General features: G+C 31.3%; 1 protein-coding gene across 1 annotated transcript in view; it reads right to left on the bottom strand.

The window, feature by feature from the left end:
* Window positions 1-580: 580 nt before the first annotated feature.
* The window catches only part of LOC139526203 (uncharacterized), a 57,972-nt gene continuing 31,633 nt past the window's right edge, over window positions 581-26,919 (bottom strand). The window contains exons 4-14 of the mRNA XM_071321330.1: window positions 26,065-26,172; window positions 24,187-24,231; window positions 22,969-23,013; window positions 19,919-19,954; window positions 13,440-13,529; window positions 10,864-10,929; window positions 3,961-3,999; window positions 2,934-2,972; window positions 1,820-1,858; window positions 1,164-1,205; window positions 581-654 (exon numbers count right to left, since the gene is read on the bottom strand). Of these exons, the coding sequence (XP_071177431.1) occupies window positions 581-654; window positions 1,164-1,205; window positions 1,820-1,858; window positions 2,934-2,972; window positions 3,961-3,999; window positions 10,864-10,929; window positions 13,440-13,529; window positions 19,919-19,954; window positions 22,969-23,013; window positions 24,187-24,231; window positions 26,065-26,172 (623 nt within the window). The remainder of the gene's footprint in view (window positions 655-1,163; window positions 1,206-1,819; window positions 1,859-2,933; window positions 2,973-3,960; window positions 4,000-10,863; window positions 10,930-13,439; window positions 13,530-19,918; window positions 19,955-22,968; window positions 23,014-24,186; window positions 24,232-26,064; window positions 26,173-26,919) is intronic.

The raw sequence follows: 26,919 nt of genomic DNA, 5'->3' as shown, positions 1-26,919 counted from the left end.
ACAAGGACAACAATTGTTAGAATATAAAAGATAGTTAAAACATTGATGAGTTAGGAAACTTACTGATTGAGAAAACACTCATCAAAGATAGTAGGTAGATAACCTTATACGCATTATAAACTTTTCGCCTGATTACGACTTAGCAGTGACAGTGGAATATACAAAGTTTAAAGGTCAAATCAAGTAAGAAATTGATAAGCATTAAGGGTCAAAATTCCGAAATGATTTTCCGAATATTGTTTACGTATATGGTATATTTTCCTTTTGAATAAAAGCCTTATTTTGTTTAACAATTCAAAGTTTTGCAAACAGAAAATTTATAAGCATATGGAGAAGATTTGTCGAAAATATAAACAAGCAAAATAACCGTTACTATGACAGCGAAGACGATTGCAAATTATTTCCTGTTTTTTATTTTAAAAATTATTGAATTTTTATCGAAACACCTGTCATAAAAATTCTGGGTAAAGTTGTTTTATCCATCAAGATATATTGATAAAAATGAACTGGTCATATGATATTAATCTGATCGCTAATCTGTATAACTCATCAATTATAAATCAATGACTTTATTTAGACATTAGTATTTTACTTTGTAATTAACAGGATTACCTGGATCCCTCATGTCAGCTGTGTCATTGGTATTGGTCTTGTCTACAAGGACAACAATTGTTAGAATATAAAAGATAGTTAAAACATTGATGAGTTAGGAAACTTACTGATTGAGAAAACACTCATCAAAGATAGTAGGTAGATAACCTTATACGCATTATACACTTTTCGCCTGATTACGACTTAGCAGTGACAGTGGAATAAACAAAGTTTAAAGGTCAAATCAAGTAAGAAATTGATAAGCATTAAGGGTCAAAATTCCGAAATGATTTGTCGAATATTGTTAACGTATATGGTATCTTTTCCTTTTGAATAAAAGCCTTACTTTGTTTAACAATCAAAGTTCTGCAAACAGTGAATTTATAAGTCTATAGACAACATTTGTCGAAAATATAAACAAGCAAAATAATTGTCACTATGACAGCAAATATGTATGCAAATTGTACTGGTGATATGCTATTAATCTGATAGCTAATCTGTATAACTCATAAATTATAAATCAATGACTTTATTTAGACATTAGTATTTTACTTTGTAATTAACAGGATTACCTGGATCCCTCATGTCAGCTGTGTCATTGGTATTGGTCTCGTCTACAAGGACAACAATTGTTAGAATATAAAAGATAGTTAAAACATTGATGAGTTAGGAAACCTACTGATTGAGAAAACACTCATCAAAGATAGTAGGTAGATAACCTTATACGCATTATACACTTTTCGCCTGATTACGACTTAGCAGTGACAGTGGAATAAACAAAGTTTAAAGGTCAAATCAAGTAAGAAATTGATAAGCATTAAGGGTCAAAATTCCGAAATGATTTGTCGAATATTGTTTACGTATATGGTATATTTTCCTTTTGAATAAAAGCCTTATTTTGTTTAACAATTCAAAGTTTTGCAAACAGAAAATTTATAAGCATATGGAGAAGATTTGTCGAAAATATAAACAAGCAAAATAACCGTTACTATGACAGCGAAGACGATTGCAAATTATTTCCTGTTTTTTATTTTAAAAATTATTGAATTTTTATCGAAACACCTGTCATAAAAATTCTGGGTAAAGTTGTTTTATCCATCAAGATATATTGATAAAAATGAACTGGTCATATGATATTAATCTGATCGCTAATCTGTATAACTCATCAATTATAAATCAATGACTTTATTTAGACATTAGTATTTTACTTTGTAATTAACAGGATTACCTGGATCCCTCATGTCAGCTGTGTCATTGGTATTCTTGTCTACAAAGACAACAATTGGTAGAATATAAAAGATAGTAAAACATTGATGAGGTAGGAAACTTACTGTTTGAGAAAACACTCATCTGGTGAGATGATATTAAACTGATCACTAACTTGTATAACTCATCAATTATAAATCAATGACCTCAATTAGACAATAGTATTTTACTCTGTAATTAATAGGATTACCTTGATCACTCATGTCAGCTGTGTGATTGGTGTTCTTGTTTACAAGGAAAGACAATTATTAGAATATAAAAGATAGTAAAAACATTGATGAGTTAGGAAACTTACTGATTGAGAAAACACTCATCAAAGATAGTAGGTTGATAACCTTATACGCATTATACACTTTTCGTCTGATTACGACTTAGCAGTGACAGTGGAATAAACAAAGTTTAAAGGTCAAATCAAGTAAGAAACTGATAAGCATTAAGGGTCAAAATTCCGAAATGATTTGTCGAATATTGTTTACGTATATGGTATCTTTTCCTTTTGAATAAAAGCCTTATTTTGTTTAACAATTCAAAGTTTTGCAAACAGAAAATTTATAAGCATATGGAGAAGATTTGTCGAAAATATAAACAAGCAAAATAACCGTTAGTATGACAGGGAAGACGATTGCAAATTATTTCATGTTTTTTATTTAAAAAATTATTGAACTTTTATCGAAACACCTGTCATAAAAATTCTGGGTAAAGTTGTTTTATCCATCAAGATATATTGATAAAAATGAACTGGTCATATGATATTAATCTGATCGCTAATCTGTATAACTCATCAATTATAAATCAATGACCCCATTTATACAATAGTATTTTTACTTTGTAATTAATATGATTGCCTTGATCATTTTTGTCAGCTGTGCCATTGGTATAGGTCTTGTCTATAAAGACAACAATTGGTAGAATATAAAAGATAGTAAAACATTGATGAGGTAGGAAACTTACTGATTGAGAAAACACTCATCTGGTGAGATGATATTAAACTGATCACTAACTTGTATAACTCATCAATTATAAATCAATGACCTCATTTAGACAAAAGTATTTTACTCTGTAATTAATAGGATTACCTTGATCACTCATGTCAGCTGTGGGATTGGTGTTCTTGTCTACAAGGAAAACAATTGTTAGAATATAAAAGATAGTTAAAACATTGATGCGGTAGAAAACTTACTGATTGAGAAAACACTCATCAAAGATAGTAGGTTGATAACCTTATACGCATTATACACTTTTCGTCTGATTACGACTTAGCAGTGACAGTGGAATAAACAAAGTTTAAAGGTCAAATCAAGTAAGAAATTGATAAGCATTAAGGGTCAAAATTCCGAAATGATTTGTCGAATATTGTTTACGTTTATGTTACCTTCACCTTTTAAATAAAAGCCTCATTAATTGGTTATTATGTATGAGAATAAATGCAAGCAGATTTTCATTCAAAATATTAATTCCACTTAGTGTATTGTCAGCACTATAAACAATCCTAACGATAACCACACATCTGATGGTGTAATGACTACAGGTATACTCCGATGATCAATATTATCAAATAATTAAAATATATAAGGCCGAATACTCGAGTACAGTTTTAGTACTCGAATACTCGTTTGCCTGGCTGAAATTGTTGACAAGATCATATTTCTAAACAAGAACAAAATCAAAGTGACCTGCTGTGAACCCTACGCAACTGTTTAGAGACATTTTAAACGGTTTTGTTCACGGATCAACACTTTCATAGATTAATAATTAACTCGTCACAAGCCGTAAAACTTACCTTTCGTTGTTTATCAAGACTTCTATATAAACGTGATGGGTATGAGATGTACATTCAAATTAAAGTAGTTATTCTGTTTTTGAAACTTAACTATAATTGTTTAATTTACAATTTAGAAATGTGCGTAAGTACGATATCGACATTCAAACCCAAAAGTCGAAAATAAACTGACAACTTCAAGGCTAAAATGACTTTTTAATAGACGCTTAAGATTCATTCGAGTACTCGCGAGTACTCGAGTAACATAACCGAGTAACTCATCAATTATAAATCAATGACTTCATTTAGAAAATAGTATTTTACTCTGTAATTAATAGGATTACCTTGATCACTCATGTCAGCTGTGGGATTGGTGTTCTTGTCTACAAGGAAAACAATTGTTGGAATATAAAAGATAGTTAAAACATTGATGAGGTAGAAAACTTACTGATTGAGAAAACACTCATCAACGATAGTAGGTTGATAACCTTATACGCATTATACACTTTTCGTCTGATTACGACTTAGCAGTGACAGTGGAATAAACAAAGTTTAAAGGTCAAATCAAGTAAGAAATTGATAAGCATTAAGGGTAAAAATTCCGAAATGATTTGTCGAATATTGTTAACGTATATGGTATCTTTTCCTTTTGAATAAAAGCCTTACTTTGTTTAACAATCAAAGTTCTGCAAACAGTGAATTTATAAGTCTATAGACAACATTTGTCGAAAATATAAACAAGCAAAATAATTGTCACTATGACAGCAAATATGTATGCAAATTGTACTGGTGATATGCTATTAATCTGATAGCTAATCTGTATAACTCATAAATTATAAATCAATGACTTTATTTAGACATTAGTATTTTACTTTGTAATTAACAGGATTACCTGGATCCCTCATGTCAGCTGTGTCATTGGTATTGGTCTCGTCTACAAGGACAACAATTGTTAGAATATAAAAGATAGTTAAAACATTGATGAGTTAGGAAACCTACTGATTGAGAAAACACTCATCAAAGATAGTAGGTAGATAACCTTATACGCATTATACACTTTTCGCCTGATTACGACTTAGCAGTGACAGTGGAATAAACAAAGTTTAAAGGTCAAATCAAGTAAGAAATTGATAAGCATTAAGGGTAAAAATTCCGAAATGATTTGTCGAATATTGTTTACGTTTATGTTACCTTTACCTTTTAAATTAAAGCCTCATTTTGTTTAACAATTCAAAGATTTCAAACAATAAATTTATAAGCATATGAACAACATTTGTCGAAAATATAAACAAGAAAAATAACCGTTACTATGATAGTGAAGATGTATGCAAATTGGTTTATGTTCTTTATTTTGAAAATTATTGAATTTCTTTATTTCTTTCGAAACACCTGTCATAAAAACTCTGGGTATTTATAAAAGTTGTTTCATCCATCAAAATATATTGATAAAAATTAACTGGTGATATGATATTAATAAAAGATAGTAAAAGCATTGATGAAGAAGGAAATCAACTGATAAAATGGGAAAAAACAAGCAAATAAAAGGTCTTCCTTCTAAGGTATTTCATGTTGTTTGTTTAACAGATTGATGGGATTATATCAGGAATGGACACGATTACTGACAAATGTAATTTATTACATGAAGGATGTTTGTGCAATCGATTAATAATCGATTACTCAAATTTTAGTATGTAATCGATTACTTTATCCGAAGTAATTACATTACTTTTCGAGTACTGTCAATTACATGCTTCAACATTTCAACAAAAAAATAACAAGAGTAGAACACAACTATATTGCTCAACATTTGTATAGTGGAAATTAAGTACTTTACCAAATGCATTATTTAAAGCATTGTTTCTAAATTTTAAGTTAATAGCTATTTTTTTTAAAAACAAATCTCTTAATGAAGAAAAGAAATATTTTAAAAAATCTTGAAATTTTGACTTTCAACATAAATTAAAGATGTCATCTCATTGCAACAATCACTTATTCATAACTAATTGTTTTTCAAAAATTTTGCTTTCTTACTGACTTATGTTAGCTTTTTTTGTTTTTACTCTTTAGAAAAATAATTTTAGCGTAGTTAATTATAATGTTTAAAGGGGCACTAGCTATCAAATTCATGGTCACCGATTTGACCCAAATTCTCATATTTGATTTATAACAATGTAAAACATTTATCCAAACTATCAAAATTCTAAAACAAACAGTTTACAGAGCATGGGGTAGATAATATATAGGTTCGTTTCGTGTGTATTTTAGTCCAGACGCCATCTAATTAACTATCGATTTGACCTCAGATGACCATATAAGCGATGTAAACATAAATAAAGATATGAATAGATTAAACCAACACGTGCAATTGGATTTTTATGGGTCTGTTTGATTTTATTTTATAGATTAAAAATAGATGTTTCTAATGGCTTTTAACCGTATAAGAATGATTTTATGTGCATCGAATTAGTAATCAAATGATTTACCGTAGTTTCACTTTCATTGTTGACATTCTTTTTCTTGAAATAACCAGTACACGTACAATGCATGCGTTGTCAATCTCTAGCTAGGGGTTAAATTGAAGTTCACATGAATACGGATTTGAAGAGGTCGACTCATTCACTTGCAAGTGAATAACTAATTATCAATGTTTCTTAGCGTAATTTGACCAAATTTAACCTTTTTGGCTGCAAAAAACGAATTGTTATTTCACTATTTCACTTTCATTATTGATTGAACAAAAAAAAAATCAAACTTTAGATTTTTTATTTATCTCGTAGCTAATGCCCCTATAAGGAAATATAAGAAAAAGTAGAATAATTAATTAGTTCAGCTAATTTTTAAGATCAAAATTTATTTTTATAATGACATGCATGATTTTAACCTTTTGTTTTGATAACCATCCTAATTACAAATTATTTAACTGCCAGTGGAGTACAATTTATAACCTGGGGCTAAATATTGTCAATTTAGACATAAGATAATTGAAAAAAAAAAGAAAGAATGTTTGTTATTGATTAGAAGACTTTGATCATCTCATTAGTAAAGGCAAGAATGTTGTTAAGATTTGTTAACTTCTCCAATCAAATTATATACAAAATATATTTATGGTGTCAAATAAAGGCAACAGTAGTATACCGCTGTTCAAAACTCATAAATCTATGGACAAAAAACAAAATCGGGGTAACAAACTAAAACTGAGGGAAACGCGTTTTAGAGAAGAACAACGACACAACATTAAAATGTAACACACATAGCAACGGACTAAGCATTAGACAAAATCCGATGAGAATGACCAATATAACATCAAAACCAAATACATGAATTTGGGATAGAAAAGTGCCGTGACACTTCTTATAGTAATGTGAATTCACACTCAAATATAGGAGAAAACAAACGACACAACGGAAACACACCGTAAAAATGTTACACACACAGAAACGAACTATGATATAACAATGGCCATTTTCCTGACTTGGTACAGGACATTTTTAAAGAAAAAAATGGTGGGTTGAACCTGGTTTTGTTGCATGCCAAATCTCGCACTTTGATGGCATTGTTAAATATAACATTAAAATGAGAACATAATAATACAGGACTACAATACAAATAAATAGAAGAACGTATAAAACGCGCCTCGTCCACACAAGACTTACCAGTGACGCCCAGATATAAAAGTTCGAAAGTAAATAAAAAACGAACAAAGGGGGTACAAAGTTGTACGGGATACATGTATCTATTTCTAAAAAGAATTGCAATACATTGCCATTGGTTCATTGTTAAAAGGATTTGCGTTCTTTTTTAATTTAATTTATATACATGTTTATCATAACATTTAAGAAATAAACTGTTTATCTATTCTAAACTTTAATTTCAACTCTGATTGAAAATGAAGTTGTCAGGAAATTTAATACAAATAAGCTTACTACTTTTAAGAATGTAGTACAGAACTTAACGAAAGACAGACACATTTCTTATTTAAGATCTATTTTATTACTTCAAATCTATTTTCTTATTTTAATATTAAAGTCATATGAAACGAGTGAGTGGTGAAAAATAATGTTTATCCAATTCTTGAACCAATGCATGTATATTTCTTAAACTTAGTCCTCTGTGCACGAATTTCTAATTTTTTACGCAAATATATTGTTTAATCGTCATTTTTTCCCTCTCTGTCTGTACTTATTTAACAAATATGGCTGCTCATTAAATGCCGTGTTTGAAGCTGAAGTTTACCGATTGTCACCTTATAGTTAACAAATAACAAAAAGCATGGGTATTGAGCACGTGTTTAACATGTACAATCAGATAACTGTTTATTTTAATGACAGATCCATGCGTATTGCAATCACCGGATTTTTACGAGGAGGGTTACGCTAAGGTCACTATGCATACGGAAAATATGTCGGCGAATTGCTCCCTGGAAGCAATTAACAATAAGTAAACTTCTTCTAAATGTGGACAAATTAAAGAAGTTTCCTCAGCAAAAAGTATATGTGCATAAGTTGTATAATAAAAACTATCCATTTAGTTATAAAAAAACATATGCAGTTTTTTTTAAATTTAAGGTTTCTTATGACTTTAAAGCTCTTGAATTCTTTACAAGCACATACATCCATTTGTTTCAAAAGCTAGATATAAAGTAGGTAGGGGATCTGGTTGCTCATAATGCAGCTTGAGACAATAGATAGAAATAAAGCAGTTGCTTAACTCTCATGTATTGTTGATGCATAATATTTAATCTGTACTAAAAAGTGATAACATGCATATTTTCCTCTGAAATAGGTTATTTTTCATCAAACTATTTTACTAAAGTAATCGAAATGTAATCGAAAAGTAATCGATGATTACATCCAATTTTTTGCTGTTATCGATTAAATTACGATTACATGTAATCGAAAATGTCTTCGATTACTGATTACTGTCGATTACTTGAAAAAATGTAATCAATTACAAACGATTACGATTACAGGTTACGATTACCCCATCCCTGGATTATATGCATGATATATAAAAAAGAAGTTGTGGTATGATTGCAAATGAGATAACTGTCCATTAGAGACCAAACTGACACAGACATTAACAACTATAGGTCAACGTACAGTAATGAGCAAGCCTATAGTCAGCTATACAAGGCCCCGATAAGACAATGTAAAACAATTCAAAGGAAAAAACTAACGGCCTTATTATTATATTTATGCATATTTCTATTTTAATTATATATTCAACTAAGTGTTTTCTTTGAACAGGGTTGAAGGATAATCATCATGACAAATACTTTGTTTTCAAATTATTTGCTGTAAAGACTAGAAACAACCCTGACAGTAATGAACACATTTGATTGTGTAATGACTCATTCATACCCTGAGCAGCAATATCAGAAAAAAAGGAAAAAATATCTAACGTCTCGGGGTTGTAAATATCGGAGGAATTTCAATATTATGTTACTTTGGAATTCTTATGATTACGTTGATAATTTTTGTCAGAATTGTTCTCGTAGTTCAACAGTATAGGGTCTTTACTATTAGGATTATCATGCTATTTCTTTTAACAGATTGATGGGTTTATCTTTAGGAAAATAAGTTCAAGGAGCTTTTTATTTAAATTATCAATTCAACTGACTTTTCCTTTAAAAAGATCAAAGATAATTGTTTGTTTATTTTTTAAATGCATAAAGTTTGATTTCAGATTAGAAACAGTCCTCAGTTTGCTTTCAGATAAGAAACAATCAAAATGGTGACAAACAATTTACTTTGATGATGAATATTATCAAATAATGACAAAGAATTAAACAACGTCTTGTGCTTTTAAATATCTTAGGCATTTTCTCAGCAACGGCATATAATATGTTATAAGATAACAAATTCCATGTTGATCCGTTCGTGAATTCAATTCAAACTATCAAACTTGTTACTCACAACATAGTCGTCTTCGATATGACACTAACCAACAATTGACGAGGTTCTTGATTTAAACAGGTTTTTTTTTAATTGTGGGGTAGATATGTTTCTGGTTTGTAGTATCTTATCCCTTCATTGCATACTATTAATAAGTAGGTTAACGTAACATAGACAAAATGATAAGAAATACTAATAAATAAATCGTTGCACTGTATAGGTGTAATAGAACACTGATTTACACTAATAAGTCTTTGTTAAATTTGCAGTGTTCTAAGAAATGTTTTAAATAACGAAATTTGAGTAAAGTTTTACCCTGTCAAGAACAATGAAAAAAATGTCACATGCAATTTCATTGAATATAAGAAAGTAAACATCACCGGAAGTTAACCAATCAAATATTCACCTTTTTCCTTATCGTGGATGCTTTAGTATCCATGTAACCTCACGTTTTCAAAATATTATATAGAAACATCAAATAAAGAAATAATGGTGCTTTGAAACAGTCATGATATAAGTTCATGACTCAGAATTTGTTTTACTGCAAAAAAAATGAAGGATTAATTTCATGCATCTGTTAAATAGAAGGGAATATTTTGTTTACCGTTTTCGTATGAAACCAGATTCAACGTACTATGAGTGGTCGTTTTTTCATACCTATACGAGCATCTATTTGAGAAAAAAAAACTAAATTCTACACAACCTTATTATAATGAAGAATACCCGCATATTATTGAAAGCAGACTCAAAGGTAATTAGTAATATTATTATACTTCATATCGTTATAACATGACAGATTATATCGAGTTGATGCTTTGCACAAATACCAAGCTGCTAGCATGCCTTTTTATAACTAAGTTGTCATGCTTTTCATTTTATAATAGGGTGTCACCATAAATTTAGCACTCTAACCACTTTATCTACTATGAGAATGATAAACGTATTCTCTTATTGAACAACAATGTTACCAGCGATTATATTATTCATATATTAAAAATATCTATGTCACAGCTGTCCATTATTCTAGTTCTATTTTTTCGTGTATGCATTGAACTGTACAAATTGTTACTTGTATTGTCAGGCACAAACGTTTTTTTTCAAATTGTATTTGAATTTTACTAACCTCCTATGTTTTGCTTAAAACCAAAATATTTCAAAAAAGTGTATAAGTACAAAAAAACACATGGGAGACTAAAATGATACGTTATACATACATGTTTCCATTTTGTACAATATTTGAATAAACTACACAGAAAACAAGTAACGTGCTTCAAATAACGCCGTTTGTATTTTTTATACCTAAGCTGGTTTGTTTTTCTATGATGACTTGCATAAGTCTTCAAATGTATGTACCTGTATTCAGCAACACACAAATGATAACACCAACGATGGCACCATATATTGCAAACTCTTTAAAAGCTACAACATAAAAGACATTTTATTACATTCAGAAAACAAGAATGTATCCCTACTACAAGGATGCCCCATCCACACTATCATTTTGTATGTTCAGCGGTCCGTGAGAAATTGGGGGAAAATTATAGCAGTACAATCAGAAAGATCATATCATAAGGAACATTTGTACTATGTTTCAAGTTAATTGGACCTCAACTTCTTCAAAAACTACCTTGACCATAAACTTTAACCTGTAGCGGGAGAGACGAACAGACGAACAGAAGGACGAACGGACGCACAGACCAGAAAACATAATGCCCAGAAATGGGGCATAAAAACGTTTTTATTTCAAATCAAGGTAAATTATCCTTCGCGTATGAATCATTTAAGTGGTTGGAATATACTTCTTGGTTCTTTTCAGTTATGTCTGCTTATTGGAGGAACCGTCAATGAAAATGTTAATTAAACAGTAAGAGGATAACTTTTCTTTTTTTTTTTAATTTGAAAAACAATAGCAATAATCAGAAAATAAAGTTAGAGATGTGAAACAGTCATAACGTGTCAGAATTTTAGCATTTACAAAAGAAAACAAACGGTTAAAGAAACCTGTAGGTACAGACACTTTCTGACAAGTCGGTTACAAATAAAAGAATAAGAGAGTCATTATAATTATGATATAATTTCCTTAGTAGTTGTATTAGTTTAAACAATATTTTATTTTCAAAAGTTTACAAAATACAATTGTACAATAGAAAAAAAAATGATTCGGAAACTAGAAGAACTTTTATAAATCCATCTCCCTTTTAAAACAAATGACAAAATTTGGAACATAGTGTAAGAAACCCGCACAATATATAATTTTCTAATTAACATTACATTTTGTTCTGTGGTTTGCCCGTTACTCAGTAGTCAGTTTGATCGAAAATGTGATCAACTCATTTTCATAATTGTGTTATCACATGAAGCTGTAAAAATGCGTAAATGTTTCAACTGTTTCAACATTTAAATTGACATAAAAATAAATGTTCATACACCTAATCTCCCTGTTTCCAAAATAAAACTTTGTACAACTCTAAAAATATTTTCGTTTTCCTCATCACAAGTTCACTACCTGTTAATAATGTGTACGCTATATCTTGGTCGTGTGAGTCTATAAATATGACATTTTAGCATTGTTTGCTGTTCTTCATTTGTCCACATATACAGAGGCTGGAAAAGGTGTTCATTTAAGCCACTGTAGTACACCCGGAGTATGGCGTAAAGTTTTTTGCATATTCTACAACCAGTATTATAATATAAAGGGACTTTCTTAATATCTCGATTTTTACAATTTATTAGTGTTAATTTTGATAGATCACATCTTACATCTCGTGGACGGCTATTTCATTCACGAATAACAGATAGTAGGAAGGAAATTTTGATAAAAAGTAGATATGTACAGTTCAGGGTAGAACATTAAAGGCCCTTCTAGTATTATAGCTATGAACTTGATAAAGTTGTTTAGGTACGAGACTACAAAGATAATTATGAACTCAATCATGAAAAATTTCGTGAAATTTGTTAATTTTATGTCTCGATCTTCTTTCACTCAGAGATATCCAACCAGTATCATTATAAAGTTTACTTTTGGAACAAAGTTTGATGGCACCTGTGACTATACGAGCCGCTTCTACTTGAATGCTATCTAGTTTGTCCTTTACATAAATTGGTATATTATCCAACACAGTATCCGCATATTCGGAAAACGGCCGGATAAAAGTGATATAAACAACTTGTTAAGTGTTACGATAACTTAGATTTTACACTCCTCATAAGATTTAAGCGCGGCGAAGCTTCATCAATCAGACTTTTCCAATTGATAAAATGCTTAGTGTCCAGTGACACATAAGGCATGAATATCATCGACGAGATGTAAAAAGTGGGTCTACCTGAAGCAAAGGATAACAAATTCAGATATATATCTTAATAAGAAAGAGTGTTGACTAGAGGTAAAACGCATGCCGTAATAGAATAGAGTTGAACCAAGATCAAAATTATAAGTTCAGCTATTAGCCCTACCCCTACTGGTTTGTTTCACGGTAAACGATTTCCCCGGTTTCGGACCTGTTTGAATTTTAAATCTAATACCATTTAATTAATTACCGGAGATATTAAATCTATCAAAAGGATTTTGATTTGTTAAATTTGTTAAAAAATGGTATTTTATTGGCTGTTTCCTCGATCCTCTTTTGGACCCCTGATTCTAAGAGGGTGTGTCTAAAAAGTCATGCCGTTTTAACTCTTAATAAATTTAACCCCAACTTAAAGACCTAAATCGGGTCAATACGTCCAATGAACAATAAGAAAACAAAATAGATCCTTGAGGAAATGAGATCGTCTCAGGTATCTTAGATAACTAATTTGCTTTAAATAACATTGAATAATGCATTAACAGTTTTGTAACTTTTTAAATTGATTCCCAATTTGAACATCAGTAAACATCTGTAACTTAGATAGGTATGAATTTTAAATTATAATATCAAGTTAATAATTACCTTTACATTCCCCTTGGTCAGCCAGTCCAACAATTACTGGTACACCAAATAAGGTGACACTTAAAATGGTCACAATAAGTTTCTTACTACCTGCAATATAAAATTAATTTTACGATAGTGCCAGTATCATCCTTTAAATATATAATAAAAAAAAAAGAAAAAGACGTGGTATAATGCCAAATGAGACAACTACCCACCACAATTCAAATGAAGTGGAAATAAGCAAATAAATGCTATCGTATTGGTTTCAAAAATGATAAAAACCTGTACTGTATAATGGTATAGACGGCTTTAAAAGCTCCCTGCATGAAAAACATGAATCTATTCAATTGAGAATCTAATGGCATAATAAATAAGAAAACTATTTACAAAAATTAAATATGACACATTTGAAGGACAACCAGCTCCCCTAGGCTGGAACAGTTGTGTAAGAGTGTAATATGACAACAAACTATGAAAAACATGTTGAAAAGGGTTTACATCACCAAATAAATAAAACACAGAAAAAACGTGACAGGGTATTTATACAGCTATCACAAAAAAACAAACCCACAAAACATAGATCAGGAGTACTCGATCTACAGGCATCTAGTTTAAAGACAATGCCAATTAATAAACAAATCATGTGTTAAAAGCTGAAATTTTGATCAGTTTACATCCAATATTTAATGGATTAAGTGTACAGACGTTATTAACAGTTAGTGGAAAACACGACCTTGCGCAATGCCAAAATATAGGAATCGACATATGTAAGTACTGTGAATGTGCATATATTTATAATAATAGTATTATGTATGTGTAATTGCAAGGAAATCATCTTTTAATGTTAGCCTTCAAAAAACACACATCAATATTTGTTCAATAACAAGATTTATCTTACACAGTTTACAAGAATATCATCAATATTGAAATGTCAACTTAACAGCTTAAATATTGCCGATCAGTTTATTATCTATTTATCCAGAATTCTTCTCTTTGCTGTCGCGAAAATCAAAACAGAACGTTATGTCCAATAAGTCAAAATCTGGTATACATCATGTAGTTTATTAAATAAAAGTGTCAATCCAGCTGAAAGAACTTCTGAGACATAGTATGTGTACAGTCACTGTGGTTTCATAAGATCTAGATAAACATCTGCTATTACAAAATTTTTACCTTTAATATGTTTTACAATAACATCATTTTCTTGTAACAATTGACTTTACCAAGTCAACCTCTGGTTCATAAAGGAAAATGATCAGTATAAAAAAGAATATGAATCGTTGAATACGGCTCCAACTGTTACACCATTTGCGTCAACGGCGAGTTGAACAAAATTAAGAGTCTGTAGTGATCAGAAATAGAATTTCAATTAAATATGTGAGATGTGATTTGGGATTTTCAAGAACGTTTTAAAAATTAGTACTCAAGATGAATTTCTCCGTAAAAGATGAGTCAATGGTAGCAAATATTGACCAGAATTTCATGTAAAATCTATTATACCTAAACATTTCATGAGTTGTTAATTATTTGTAGAAGGAGAACATTAGGTAAATACATCTACATTATCCATGATAGGTTGTGTCACTTTACCTTGGCCAACTGTATGCCCAAAATAATCAACAGTGACCTGTCCAATTTCATTTTGACCAAAATAAACAGCCAAAGATGATTGTGACAATCTATCAAATATTGTATATAAATATGTTAAATGCGCTTCAGCTTTCACTACATACAATTCGATAATCAATATAGGTATTACAACAGTCTAATTATAAAATTACGTACATTATTGATCATTCTTTGAACTTTAGCTTGATAACTTTTCATACCAAATGGCATGCCAGTATATGGAAATAAAGGCTGTTATTTTACAAACTCACTGTGTAAAGGTTAATTGTCAGTAAACTTTCGATAAATCAAATGTGCTCACAATTTTACATGTCCAATATAATCAATGCAGTTGTCTAAACTTGGAATCAGATAAAAATCAGATTTTAAAAGACTGAATTTACTTTTCTGAATTGAGCTACGGTTGGGTCACATGGAGAGAAGGAAAGCCCTATTCACTGTTACTCGGCTTAAATTATCATTGTCAAGCATATCATTAAATTCTTGTGTAACAAATTAAAGTGTAAGTAGATTGGGCCGGTGAGGATGTTGCTTAATTGGAGAAGCATCTCCTAAATGGTTTTCTTTGTCACGTCCCGGAACATATTTTAAACAGAAAATACCAAAGTTTTTCATTTTTTCTGTACAATTAGTCTTTGAATCAAAAGATTGTTTAATTATACTGGTTTGTCATGATTGTTCTCCAATTAAATCATGGTTAAACTTGAAACTGGTTTGCTCTCACCTCATTTTTATGTTGAAATTATGGTTTTATCATTTTGATGTGACATCCTCTACTTTGTTTATATAATTCAAATCATTATTTTACTCTCTATTGTATAAGGATCACAGTATTTAGCCAGTACAGTATGTTCTTTTAGTGTGACTGGCAAAAATACCAGTACCTTATCGACAGGCCCAAAAATTCGGTTCCTGGCATCTTAAAGTTTAGCCTACCATGTTTTCATCATATTCGAAACAGTTTTAAAACGTTTTTTGAGCAATTTAACAAGCATTATACATTTTTTCGTTATGTCTTAAAATTCGTTGCTTCTGAACTGCCACTTGGAACACAAAAGTATAAACTGAACGCCATCATCCCAAACTCTGTCAAATTGAAGACATAGTTGTAACTATGGTCTTCAATGTTTGATGAATACGTTCTTAGGCACCTAACGATTCTAAATGATACGCACTTGGTTATGCTATCTTTAAAACCAGTTTTAATCAACCATTTCCTAAAAAAACAAGTCTGTACCAAGTCAGGAATATGACAGTTGTTACCCTTTCGTTTTATGTGTTTTACCTTTTTATTTTGGCATTTGAATAGTGACTTTCCTTTTTAAAATTTTCTCGGATTTCAGTATTTTTGTGATTTCAATTTTGATCATTACTTAGCTATCCCTAACTAGAAATTGACTAGCTGAAATAAACCTGACATGGCATTTCAACCCTTGTCGGACTTTAAAGACTTAGGACGCCCTACTAACGTAACCAATTAGATAGGTAATTCAACAGTAGTTGGTGTCTTGATATTCCCAAACGGAATTGCCTCCGGAAAGCAAGTGTTTGGCAGTAAATTCTCATTTCCAGACTTGGTCTTTGATGAAGTTCCAACGCAGTCAATGAGCACTCTGCTTAAATGTTCTGCAAATACTGCAATAGGCAAAAGTGGTGCTGGAGGCATTTCCTAAATGTCCGGCCAATGAGCTGTCGTTGGTAAGACCAATAATTGTTTGCCTTTAGAATTATGCACCATCATTTGGTACACAACTTTTAATCTTCCTCTGGAATATCATCAGGGGGACTCCACTTACTCATAAAAATGTCGTCTTGATGGAAGTAAATAAACTCATTATAGGTACTAGGATTGAACTTTTGTATATGCCGCAGACGCTCGTTTCGTCTACAAAAGACTCATTAGTGACGATCGAATAAAGAAAAGGCCAAATAAAGTATGAAGTTGAAGACCATTGAAGACCAAAGGTCCTAGAAGTTTTTCCAATTCTGCTAAAGTAAACTATTCCTGAGCATGTGCTGAGGTAGAAAAGCATTAGTATTTAAAAAATACAACGGTTTGTTAACAGTTAATTGATAATTATGACCATATCGATTATAATTTATGTAACACAGCAGTGCTGACTACTGGGCTGTTACAATCAGCTAATTTGTCTGCTTCCACCTGTGGTTGCGCCCTCTAGTGGAGCTGAATAACCTCAAAGTCCATACACATTTTTAGGTATTTAATGAATGGTTATTCACGTCTAGTAATGACACAATAGCAGTCTTATGTGTACTAGGTGGTCTCATTATGTAATTTTCTGAGCTACTGATGCCTTGAATGTCGGCCAGGAAAGTGTCAAAAAGGTCCATGTAATCAAACTTATAACAGTCCCGAATTGGAGATGTGTCTCAACTTAAGCGTATTTCAAACCAATTACTAAGTCATTCTTTAAAGTACACATGAGTACTGACGAGACTTTTTGACTGCTTTCCATGTTAACTTTATAGTTTTTAATCAGACAAGAAAGTTAATTGCATCGATGTTAGACAAGACCTAGGTATGCTTTTCAAGGACTGAACATGAATATATTAGCCCCGAAACGTTTAACAACCAACAAAAAATCAACCGACATAATACATGTATTCTTTCAGTCAGTCAGTCAGTCAGTCAGTATACTTTATGTTTGTTATGAAACTACTACATTTTGGTGACGATTTCATATCTTGAATAAAAGGAGGACACGCAGGCAATTGCAATTGGTGGGACGCCATCACGAGTTGGTTGACCGTTATGGAATAATCGTATCACAGATGATATCTGATATGTTCCTTATGTCGTAACTACAATACTCTTCCCTTTTCACGAATATGAGACTATTTACCGGATTTATAAGAACTGAAGCAACACGACGGGTGCCACATGTCGAACAGGATCTGCTTACCCTATCCGTTTGTCTTTTATTATTTTTAGCCATATCGTTGTCAGTTTGTTTTCAATCTATGATCTTGACTGTCCCTCTGGTATCTTTCGCCCCTCTCTTATAGTCATTGAGGTAAAATATTACAGCAATGTGTATTTTACAAACGTTTCAAATAAACAAACATACTGATTAATGACACGCAACTATTTGAGTTGCATAACTTAGGCATATATGGTCTGTTTTGGTTAATGCAGTTAAATTGTTTTTAAATGTGAATCACTTTGCAATATCTAGATATAGGAAGATGTGGTTTGAGTGCCAATGAGACAACTCTCCATCCAAATAACAATTTTTAAAAGTAAATCATTATAGGTCAATGTACGACCTTCAACACGGAGCCGTGGCTCACACCAAACAATCAGCTATAAAGGGCCCCAAAATAACTAGTGTAAAACCATTCAAACGGGCAAACCAACGGTCTAATCTATATAAAAACTATATATAGTTTATTTTGGAAACAATTCAATAATTTGAATAAAAAGGGCATATGATGGCTCTCTACGTTACTGTCAACATTGTTTTAGTCATTGTGTTTTAATATGTCTTTCACTAATATAAAATAACCCACCCTAAGTTAACACATATAGGTTACAATTCTGTAAATATCTACAATGCAATTTCCCATTGGAACTCCTATTACGACTAAAAAACTATATCACTTTTACTATGTTTGATAAAGTTTTGATAAAATATATATCGTAGAATGGAAACGTTTAATTGACCATTCTCTACAAAAGAAAATGCCTGTACCAATTGAGGAATATGACCGTTGTTTTCCATTCGTTTGATGTGTTGGAGCTTTTACTTTGCCATTTGATTACGTTTTGAGTTTCCTAAGATTTGTGTTTTTTATTTTATTTTTTTACATTTTAATCTGGTCACAACTTTTCATAGATAATAAAACGACTTACACATTTGATATTTATTAACCAATATCAATTTGGTAAAATACGGAAATATAACAGTGTTATACAACTCTTCACAAGACAAGAAACAAAAATGACACAGAAATTAACAATTATAGATCACCGTTCGACCTTTAACAATAAATAAAACTCATACTGCATGGTGAACTATAATTGGCCCCAAAAATGACAATGGAATAAGCTGACAGCCTTAGTTTTACACAATAATGAACGAAAAACAACTATGATAGATGAACAGATATAATAAAGTTTAAGTACTAGTGCTGCTAAATTATGCTAAGAATCTATTATATTAGAATATAGTACTACATTGTCTACATTCTTTTAATGTAACCCAGTAAAAAGATTAGACAATTTTTGAAAGTTGACAACTTTAATGAAATATGTAACGAAAGACAAATCCTTTTCAATGTGTTATAAAAGTACTAGCTATAATTTGAGCAGCACATTGGTAACTGATAATTTCAAATTGTATTGAAAAGTTCAAAAGAGGCGAACGATAGTAATAGGATATTCAAACTAGGAAGAAAATAATGCAACAAAAAATCAAAAAGATAAACTACAGTAAACACATGGTAAAAGACTATCTTTTAGTGTAGTAATATACTAGTTTATCAATAATGGTATCAAATTTTCCAAGTCATTTTTTATATAAAAGTTCTACTCAGGTTTTAAATGTTATAGTCCACGTACATTTCTAGGCTTAACAACCTGGTTACCTACCTTACATTATCAATTAACAACCTTGACATGAAGATTGGTTTAACAAATGTGATGAATGGTAGCAGTTTTTGTGTACACTTAACAATATGTTTTACCGCTTGAAATGTTTGAAACGAAAACCATCAAGTCTTTAATGAAAGCTGTAGAAACGATACCCATGGAATAAATGATAAACGGTGTGTTCTATACATCTCGCAAAATATTGCTTAGTGTAACCTGTGATAACTTGAATATTATAATATTACCTTTTACTTACAATTTTTAGTTAATCTTTTCTTTTTCTGTCTTTGATCTGTAAGAAATGAATAGTTGTTTGGATCTGTTTGTGAAGGTTACCCAATACTGCGAAAAAAAAAACAAGCTAAGTCTTCTTAACAACTTTTACATATAATCATTTTTGACATACACTTTCGAAGTACTAAACTGTGGATTCATTAATAATCGTTGGATATCACTTTTGTAGATTTCAAGGATACCTGGGAACCACAAATTCAAATGTCCAACGAATAAAAATGTTATATAGAAAATAGGCAGACTTTGGCAAAACCACGGAGTCAAATATCCACGAAAATGAAAAGTTTTCCTCAATCAATGAAAATTGTGACCAACGAAAAAACATTAAACCACAGTATACAAATAAAACTATACCTTCATACTTTTTGAGATATAGTGGTTTAATTTACCTGTTTAAAGAAAAACTAAATTCACATTTTTCAATTCTCTTAAACTTTTTCCTTTAATATTTTGTGTTCACTTTCATTTACTTTATTCTCAAAAATTGTTAATGTATTGTGTGCCTTCTTGGATTTGAGAATCCGGAACATAATAACAGAGAAAAACATAATATCTTTAGAATTTCCCTAGAAAGATTTTAACACTGACCTATACATTCCCTTCTGTGTGGCCTTTTTGTGTTGAGAACGTGTTTTCGTCATCTTAAAGAAATGTTCCAAAAATGTATGTTTAGACATATCATGGACTTTACAAAGGTCTTTCTGTGTAAATTGCGCATGCCTAAAATATTATTGAACCTATGCAATAATATTTTAGGCATGTTCAATTCACACAGAAAGACGTATCTTCTTAATGACGGAATGTATCAGTACAGATCTAGAGCCACATCAAATTGATATCACAACATAAAGACTAAACAGTATAAGTAATATTCATAAAGATAAATAAAAGAATACCATAACATGTTCTGATGTACAGTAGTTGTAGTTTGTTTATGTAAGTTATACGTGTTTCTCGATTCTTTTTTTTATATAGATTAGACCGTTGGTTTTCCCGTTTGAGTGGTTTTAAACTAGTAATTTTGGGGCCCTTTATAGCTTATTGTTCGTTGTGAGCCAAGGCTCTATGTTGAATGGACGTACATTGACCTGTAATGGTTTACTTTTATAAATTGTTATTAAGATGGAGAGTTGTCTCATTGGCACTCACACTAAATCTTCCTATATCTATTAAGAAGATAAACAATGTCAGTACCAAGAATATATACTTTAAGACCAACGTGTATTATTTGTGATGTTGATACGAAAAAGTTATCAACAATGTCTTAGTACATTCCGACATGCTTTGAAATATCCCTGGTTTATCAATTTTCTACTCTGACACAGGTGGCGATTTAAAATGTCTGAGTAGCAGCTGCAAGCTCTTGAATATCAAATAAGTTGGGAAATATATGTCCAATATGCAGATGAAGTTGGTAGAATGCTAATAAGGTGGGGGAAATTGATAATTTCAAAATTGAAATCGTCTCGTTTATCATAGACGCTAGTACTGTCAAATTCGAGGTATAAGTCTAGATATAATGTGAAGGAAGTCATGTCTGTTGTATCTTTATTTTCTAGTTCTGGGGTATATATTACTGGAATCCCAGCAGAACAGTTTGCATTGTTAATGAAAAGAACATCATCAATATATCTGAATGTTAAAATAAATAATATGGCTGCCTGGAGTTACAAATGTACTTGTTTTTGACAAGTTTCTTCAGGGAATCCGACACATTGGAAAACAATTAGAGGTCGATAAGGAGCGGTACATTTCGTCCCTAAAGGAATATCGAAAATTTGTTGAAAAGTATACATCCAAAATCCAACAAATCCGTTGTCAATCAGGACTCACGCATCACTTGTTCATCTGTTTAGCATGTTTTACCTTTTATTCACTATTTACAACATATGCCGTATGGTATTCCAAGGTATGATTTATTTGGCCTTTTTAACGTTTTTGGATTCGAGCGTCACTGATGAGTCCTTTGTAGACGAAACGCGCGTCTGGCGTACATACAAATTTTAGTCCTGGTATCTATGATGAGTTTATTTTCTACCACTGGGTCGATGTCACTGCTGGTGGAGATTTATTCACCGAGGGTATCACCAGCCCAGTAGTCAGTACTTTTTGTGCTGACATGAATTATCATTGATATGGTTATATTTATAAATCATATGTTAACAAAATCTAGAAGTTTTGAAATACTAAGGCTTTTCTACCTCAGGCATAGATTACCTTAGCTGGATTAGGCAAAACTTTTAGGAATTTTTGTCCTCAAGGCTCTTCAACTTCGTACTTTATTTGGCCGTTTAAACGTTTTTGGATTCGAGCGTCACTGATGAGTCTTTTGTAGACGAAACGCGCGTCTTGCGTATATACAAAATTTAGTCCTGGTATCTATGATGAGTTTATTTATTATAGCGTATGCTTCCATTTTTATTTTGAAAAGCATCGTGGTTTAATTCTTTTAGACAATTTTTGAATTTCATATGCATCGGGAATGGTGGTATTCAGGGTTAAAAAAGATAAGTATGATATTACTTATTTCAGGAAAAGATCGAGATTTACAATTATCCAGACATTCTTAAGAAAAATTGTAGAATCATCATATGGGTAAACAACAACGCTAAGTTTCACAGGATTTCTTAAAACCCTCTATCACTGCGGACATACATTTTGTTAATCTAATGGACAATTCTGAAGTCGAACACGCAGATGACCCGACAAGGTATAGAATTATGTGAAACTTAGGTATTTAACAAAAACAAGGTACGTCCTCCGATTTGCTGTTCAATGTAATGTCCAATGAAGCCATAACAATTTATACTTGTAGAAATAAGATGTGCATACAAAGACAATTTCATTTGAAGCTTTGTTCGCACCTAAACAACTCCTATCGGAGGCACAACGAAATGCTGATCATTACAACTTATCCCCAAATACATGTATGGGATATACAAAACACATTGACAAAAGATCCATTAAAGAGATAATAGATTATCATCGTGTCCATTAATTGTTACTTTTTACCTGTTCCTAAACACGGCTCACATTCGTCTTTGCCTTTTTGTGGGGCTACAATGTTCATTTAACAATTGTTATATCAAGATTTGAAAATGAAATGTTAAGAGGTACTTCAAAGCACACACAATATAACAATTATAAGTATAAGTATTGTAAAAGCAAATGCATTTGAATATTGACAAAACTGATATAATATAGGAATATGTCTATGGTATATAACAGGTGTTTTGATATTAATAAAATGTGTCTTTATTGTTTACCTCGCATACCTTGTCCTGTATAAAGTCTGAAAATGTTAACAGTGACACTTTTGATAAAGCTAATGAGAAATTGTATTAAAAACAACTTATGGACATACTTTCAATTTGATATTAATTTAGGAATGACTGTAATATTTTTCTGTCCATTCGAAATAACATAAAAAATTTGGTGCACACTGAATAACGCACGTAGCGGGTTATTTAAAAGTGTGCGCCACATTTTTTATGTTAATTCGAATAGACAGAAACAATATTACAGTCATTTCTTATAATTAAATTCTAAAGATTATGTGATTTTACCGTTTCTATGGTTCAACAATTCGGTACTCGGTCAAGCAAGAGCAACCAAAATACATAACATCAAACATATAATCGGTGTAATTTATGGTGAATGTTTTCTGTTTTTTGATGATTTTTTTTAAAGAATGTTAAGTAGGTAATTTTCCTCTAAAATTGTACCGATTGAAAGCTGTGTTTTACTTTTCTAGCGTGGTCTTATCTGACTTGGTACTAGCATGTAAACAAAGACACTTTAACCAGTCAAAAAATAATATAATCCGGTGTCAAATTCGGTAATATAAAAATAGTCTATTCAAACTCTCGTTTGATATAAACTTTCAAGCCTCGCCCAAGCACACCTGCTAACAAATAACCTGCATACTAAAACCGATACAAATTTGATCTGCTTCAATGGGCTGATATTGTTCTGGATTGTGAACCTGGTAATCTAATGTTATTGTGGTGCACCTACGAATAAGAACTGAGAGGACCGTTTTGATTCTTTTTTAGAAGGGTTAATGAGTGGGACGTTTGTCCCCCTCTAAATCAGCTCCTGGAATATATAATAAGGCCTTATATATATGTCTAATTGTTTAAAACACATCAAATAAATGAATGTCAGTAAAATAAAATGATACTAATTGATTATAGATTATCATTGTGTCCAATAGTTGTTACTTTTTACCTGTATACAAACAAGACATACACTCCTCTTTGACTTGCTGTGGGTCTACAATGGTCATTGAACAAACATTATATCAGCTAGTGAGTTCATAGCATATGGAATATTAAGAGTTAATTCAAAGTACAAACAATATAACAATTCTAAATATTTTAAAAACAAATACTTTTGAATATTGACAAAACTGATTAATGTATGATAATATCTAAGGCTTATTGTATGTTTCTTGTTACGGAATCTCTTCAGTCTTTTTGGTTGTATCGTCCGTTGAAAACAAATTAATTGTCTGTTTCGAAATCGCTATTAATATGTCTTATCGTTTACCTCGTATAGCCTGTCCTGCATAAGGTTTTTGAATAGTTTACAGTGACAATATTCGTATATACAAATCGGCGCGTTCTTCGTATACAAATGAGAATGGAAATGGGGAATGTCTCAAAGTGACAACATTCACGACCGTAGAGTAGACAACAGCCGAAGGCCACCAATGGGTCTTCAATGTAGCGGTTATGGTATACATACATTGAATTCATCTTGATACATTTTATATACAATTTGACTATAATATCTTCAGGCTTTGAGGAGGAAAGAGTTACTTCCTCATTTATGAATATCCAAAATCTTTTTTAAACATTTTACCAGAGTTAAACTATGCAAAGGTTCTGGCAACATAATCAGTCAAGCAAACATTATCAACGCAGAACTTGGAAAGGAAAGATCGTTGCCAATTCAAACCCTTGATAGCATATTAACTTTTAAGCCCCACCCAAACACACCTGCTAACACATAGCATGCATACTATAAACGATTAAAAATTATCTGCGTCAATGATCATGTACCTGATTGTGTCAAGTCACCATGATTAAATGTTAAGGTGTCGCTCTTGAAAATAGGAACTTTTAGGACCTTCTTTTGATAAAGAAGTGGTTGTTAATTATCTTCAAATTCGATTTCATTCTATTGTTTAGGGTGGAGGGTTGGGTTGACGCGTTCGAAAACCTTCTGAATCTTTACGTGGTCAGAAACAACGGCTCTTATTCTTTTTTTTTTATCTCGGTGAAATATTGAATCCAATTTTCTCCCCTCAAATTATTTTATTTTCAGACTAGGCAGTATGCGCTCGAATTAAGACACAACTATGATCTGCCGTGATGTGCAATAATCGTAAATTAGACCGTAATACACAATACAGTAATGGCCCAATATATAGTAAAATGCTCACAATTCTTATTTTATCGTCCTTATATCAAAGCCTCCTCCTTAATCCCTAAGCATCCCCATATCGAGTAGAAAACGACTTATTTTTTACAGTTGATATCAACATTTTGCACAGGTGAAGCAGAGTTATATGCTTACATGCCCTTAACTGACATAAAATAAAACAAGTTTTGTAATGACTTATCTTTCTCGTTTTTCTTTTAAATCAAGTAAACTGAATCCGACACTAATTGTTCTATCCCAAGATGCATGAATCCCTTAAACCTTAAGCTTCCCCGCTGTAACAAGTTTCTGGATTGTGCTATGATGCAAGTTAAAGTTTGTTTTAATAGTGTGCATAATAATTAAGATATATAATTAACAAACCATTAAGTATCATAAAGCATAGTTTTTGGTTATGTGCAATATTTCTTTCGGTATCTTCATTGTAGGACACAAATAAGGCAAACTTGCACCAATAAGCTTATAAACTTCAACAATTCTAATGTCACTGGTATGTGACTATAACCTTTTAGCTATAATAGTATACCATAAGTGTAAAAACTAAGGTGGTATTAATAAATGCACTTCCACTCTCCGTTATCTAGTATTTTAGAATTCAAGTGGTAGAAAACAAATTAACGACACCAACACGTTTTGTTAATAGATAGAGTTAATGCATACCACATGTCAGGAATAATATGAACAAACGAAGTGGTAAAAATGAGCATGTAAATCCAAGCATACACCATAACATCATTAAAGTCCAACATTCTTTGTTAGCTGGGATTCCTGAAAAGAAGATTCATTAAGCTATTAAACCAATTTAACAGAAAGTTTTATCATGTCTTTCGTCGGCCCTTTGACATTCTATATTATGGTTTACATGTATTATAACGTTTCCGAATATCAACGTTGTTATGTATTGATCATAATATCAGTTATCAATTAAAACAGTTTGAAGAAGATTTGAAACACATTGAACTTACTTCAACTTCTTCCATTAAGGACAAATGAAGAAAAAAAACCAGGAAAATATATTTACATGTAAAATTATCGTAGCAGCATATGATAGCAGTATTATTTCAAAAGTTATTAACAAAATGGCTTAAACAAAGCAACTTCTTATTATAATCAGAAAAAGAACAGTTGTGTTCACTTTGTATACTTTACAATGTACAGTTTAATATATAGATTGTACCACTTTATCCAGTGTGATACGACATTTATCCGTTCCTAGACAGTTTATTTTCAAATTTAAAACGCTAGAGTGGATAAATATCGTATTACACAATAGTTGGTGTTGGAACCTGTTTTTCTAATAAATTGTAAATGATATGCAGAAAAATTAAGTTCTTTCTTTCGAATGACCGTAAAAAGATGAGTTCTTTCTGTGTGACGTCAACAGGAATGGCAGCCTTTTGTAAAGACATATAGGAAAATCAGAGGAAAGCAAAACAATTTGATGTCATAATCGAATTTTTAGCAAAGGAGAAATGATATCAAATGAACCCCACGTTGATTAATAATAAATTTCAC

The sequence above is a fragment of the Mytilus edulis genome, chromosome 6, assembly GCF_963676685.1.
Source record: "Mytilus edulis chromosome 6, xbMytEdul2.2, whole genome shotgun sequence".
Taxonomy (NCBI): Eukaryota; Metazoa; Mollusca; class Bivalvia; order Mytilida; family Mytilidae; genus Mytilus; species Mytilus edulis.
This window is presented reverse-complemented; position numbering and strand designations above follow the sequence as displayed.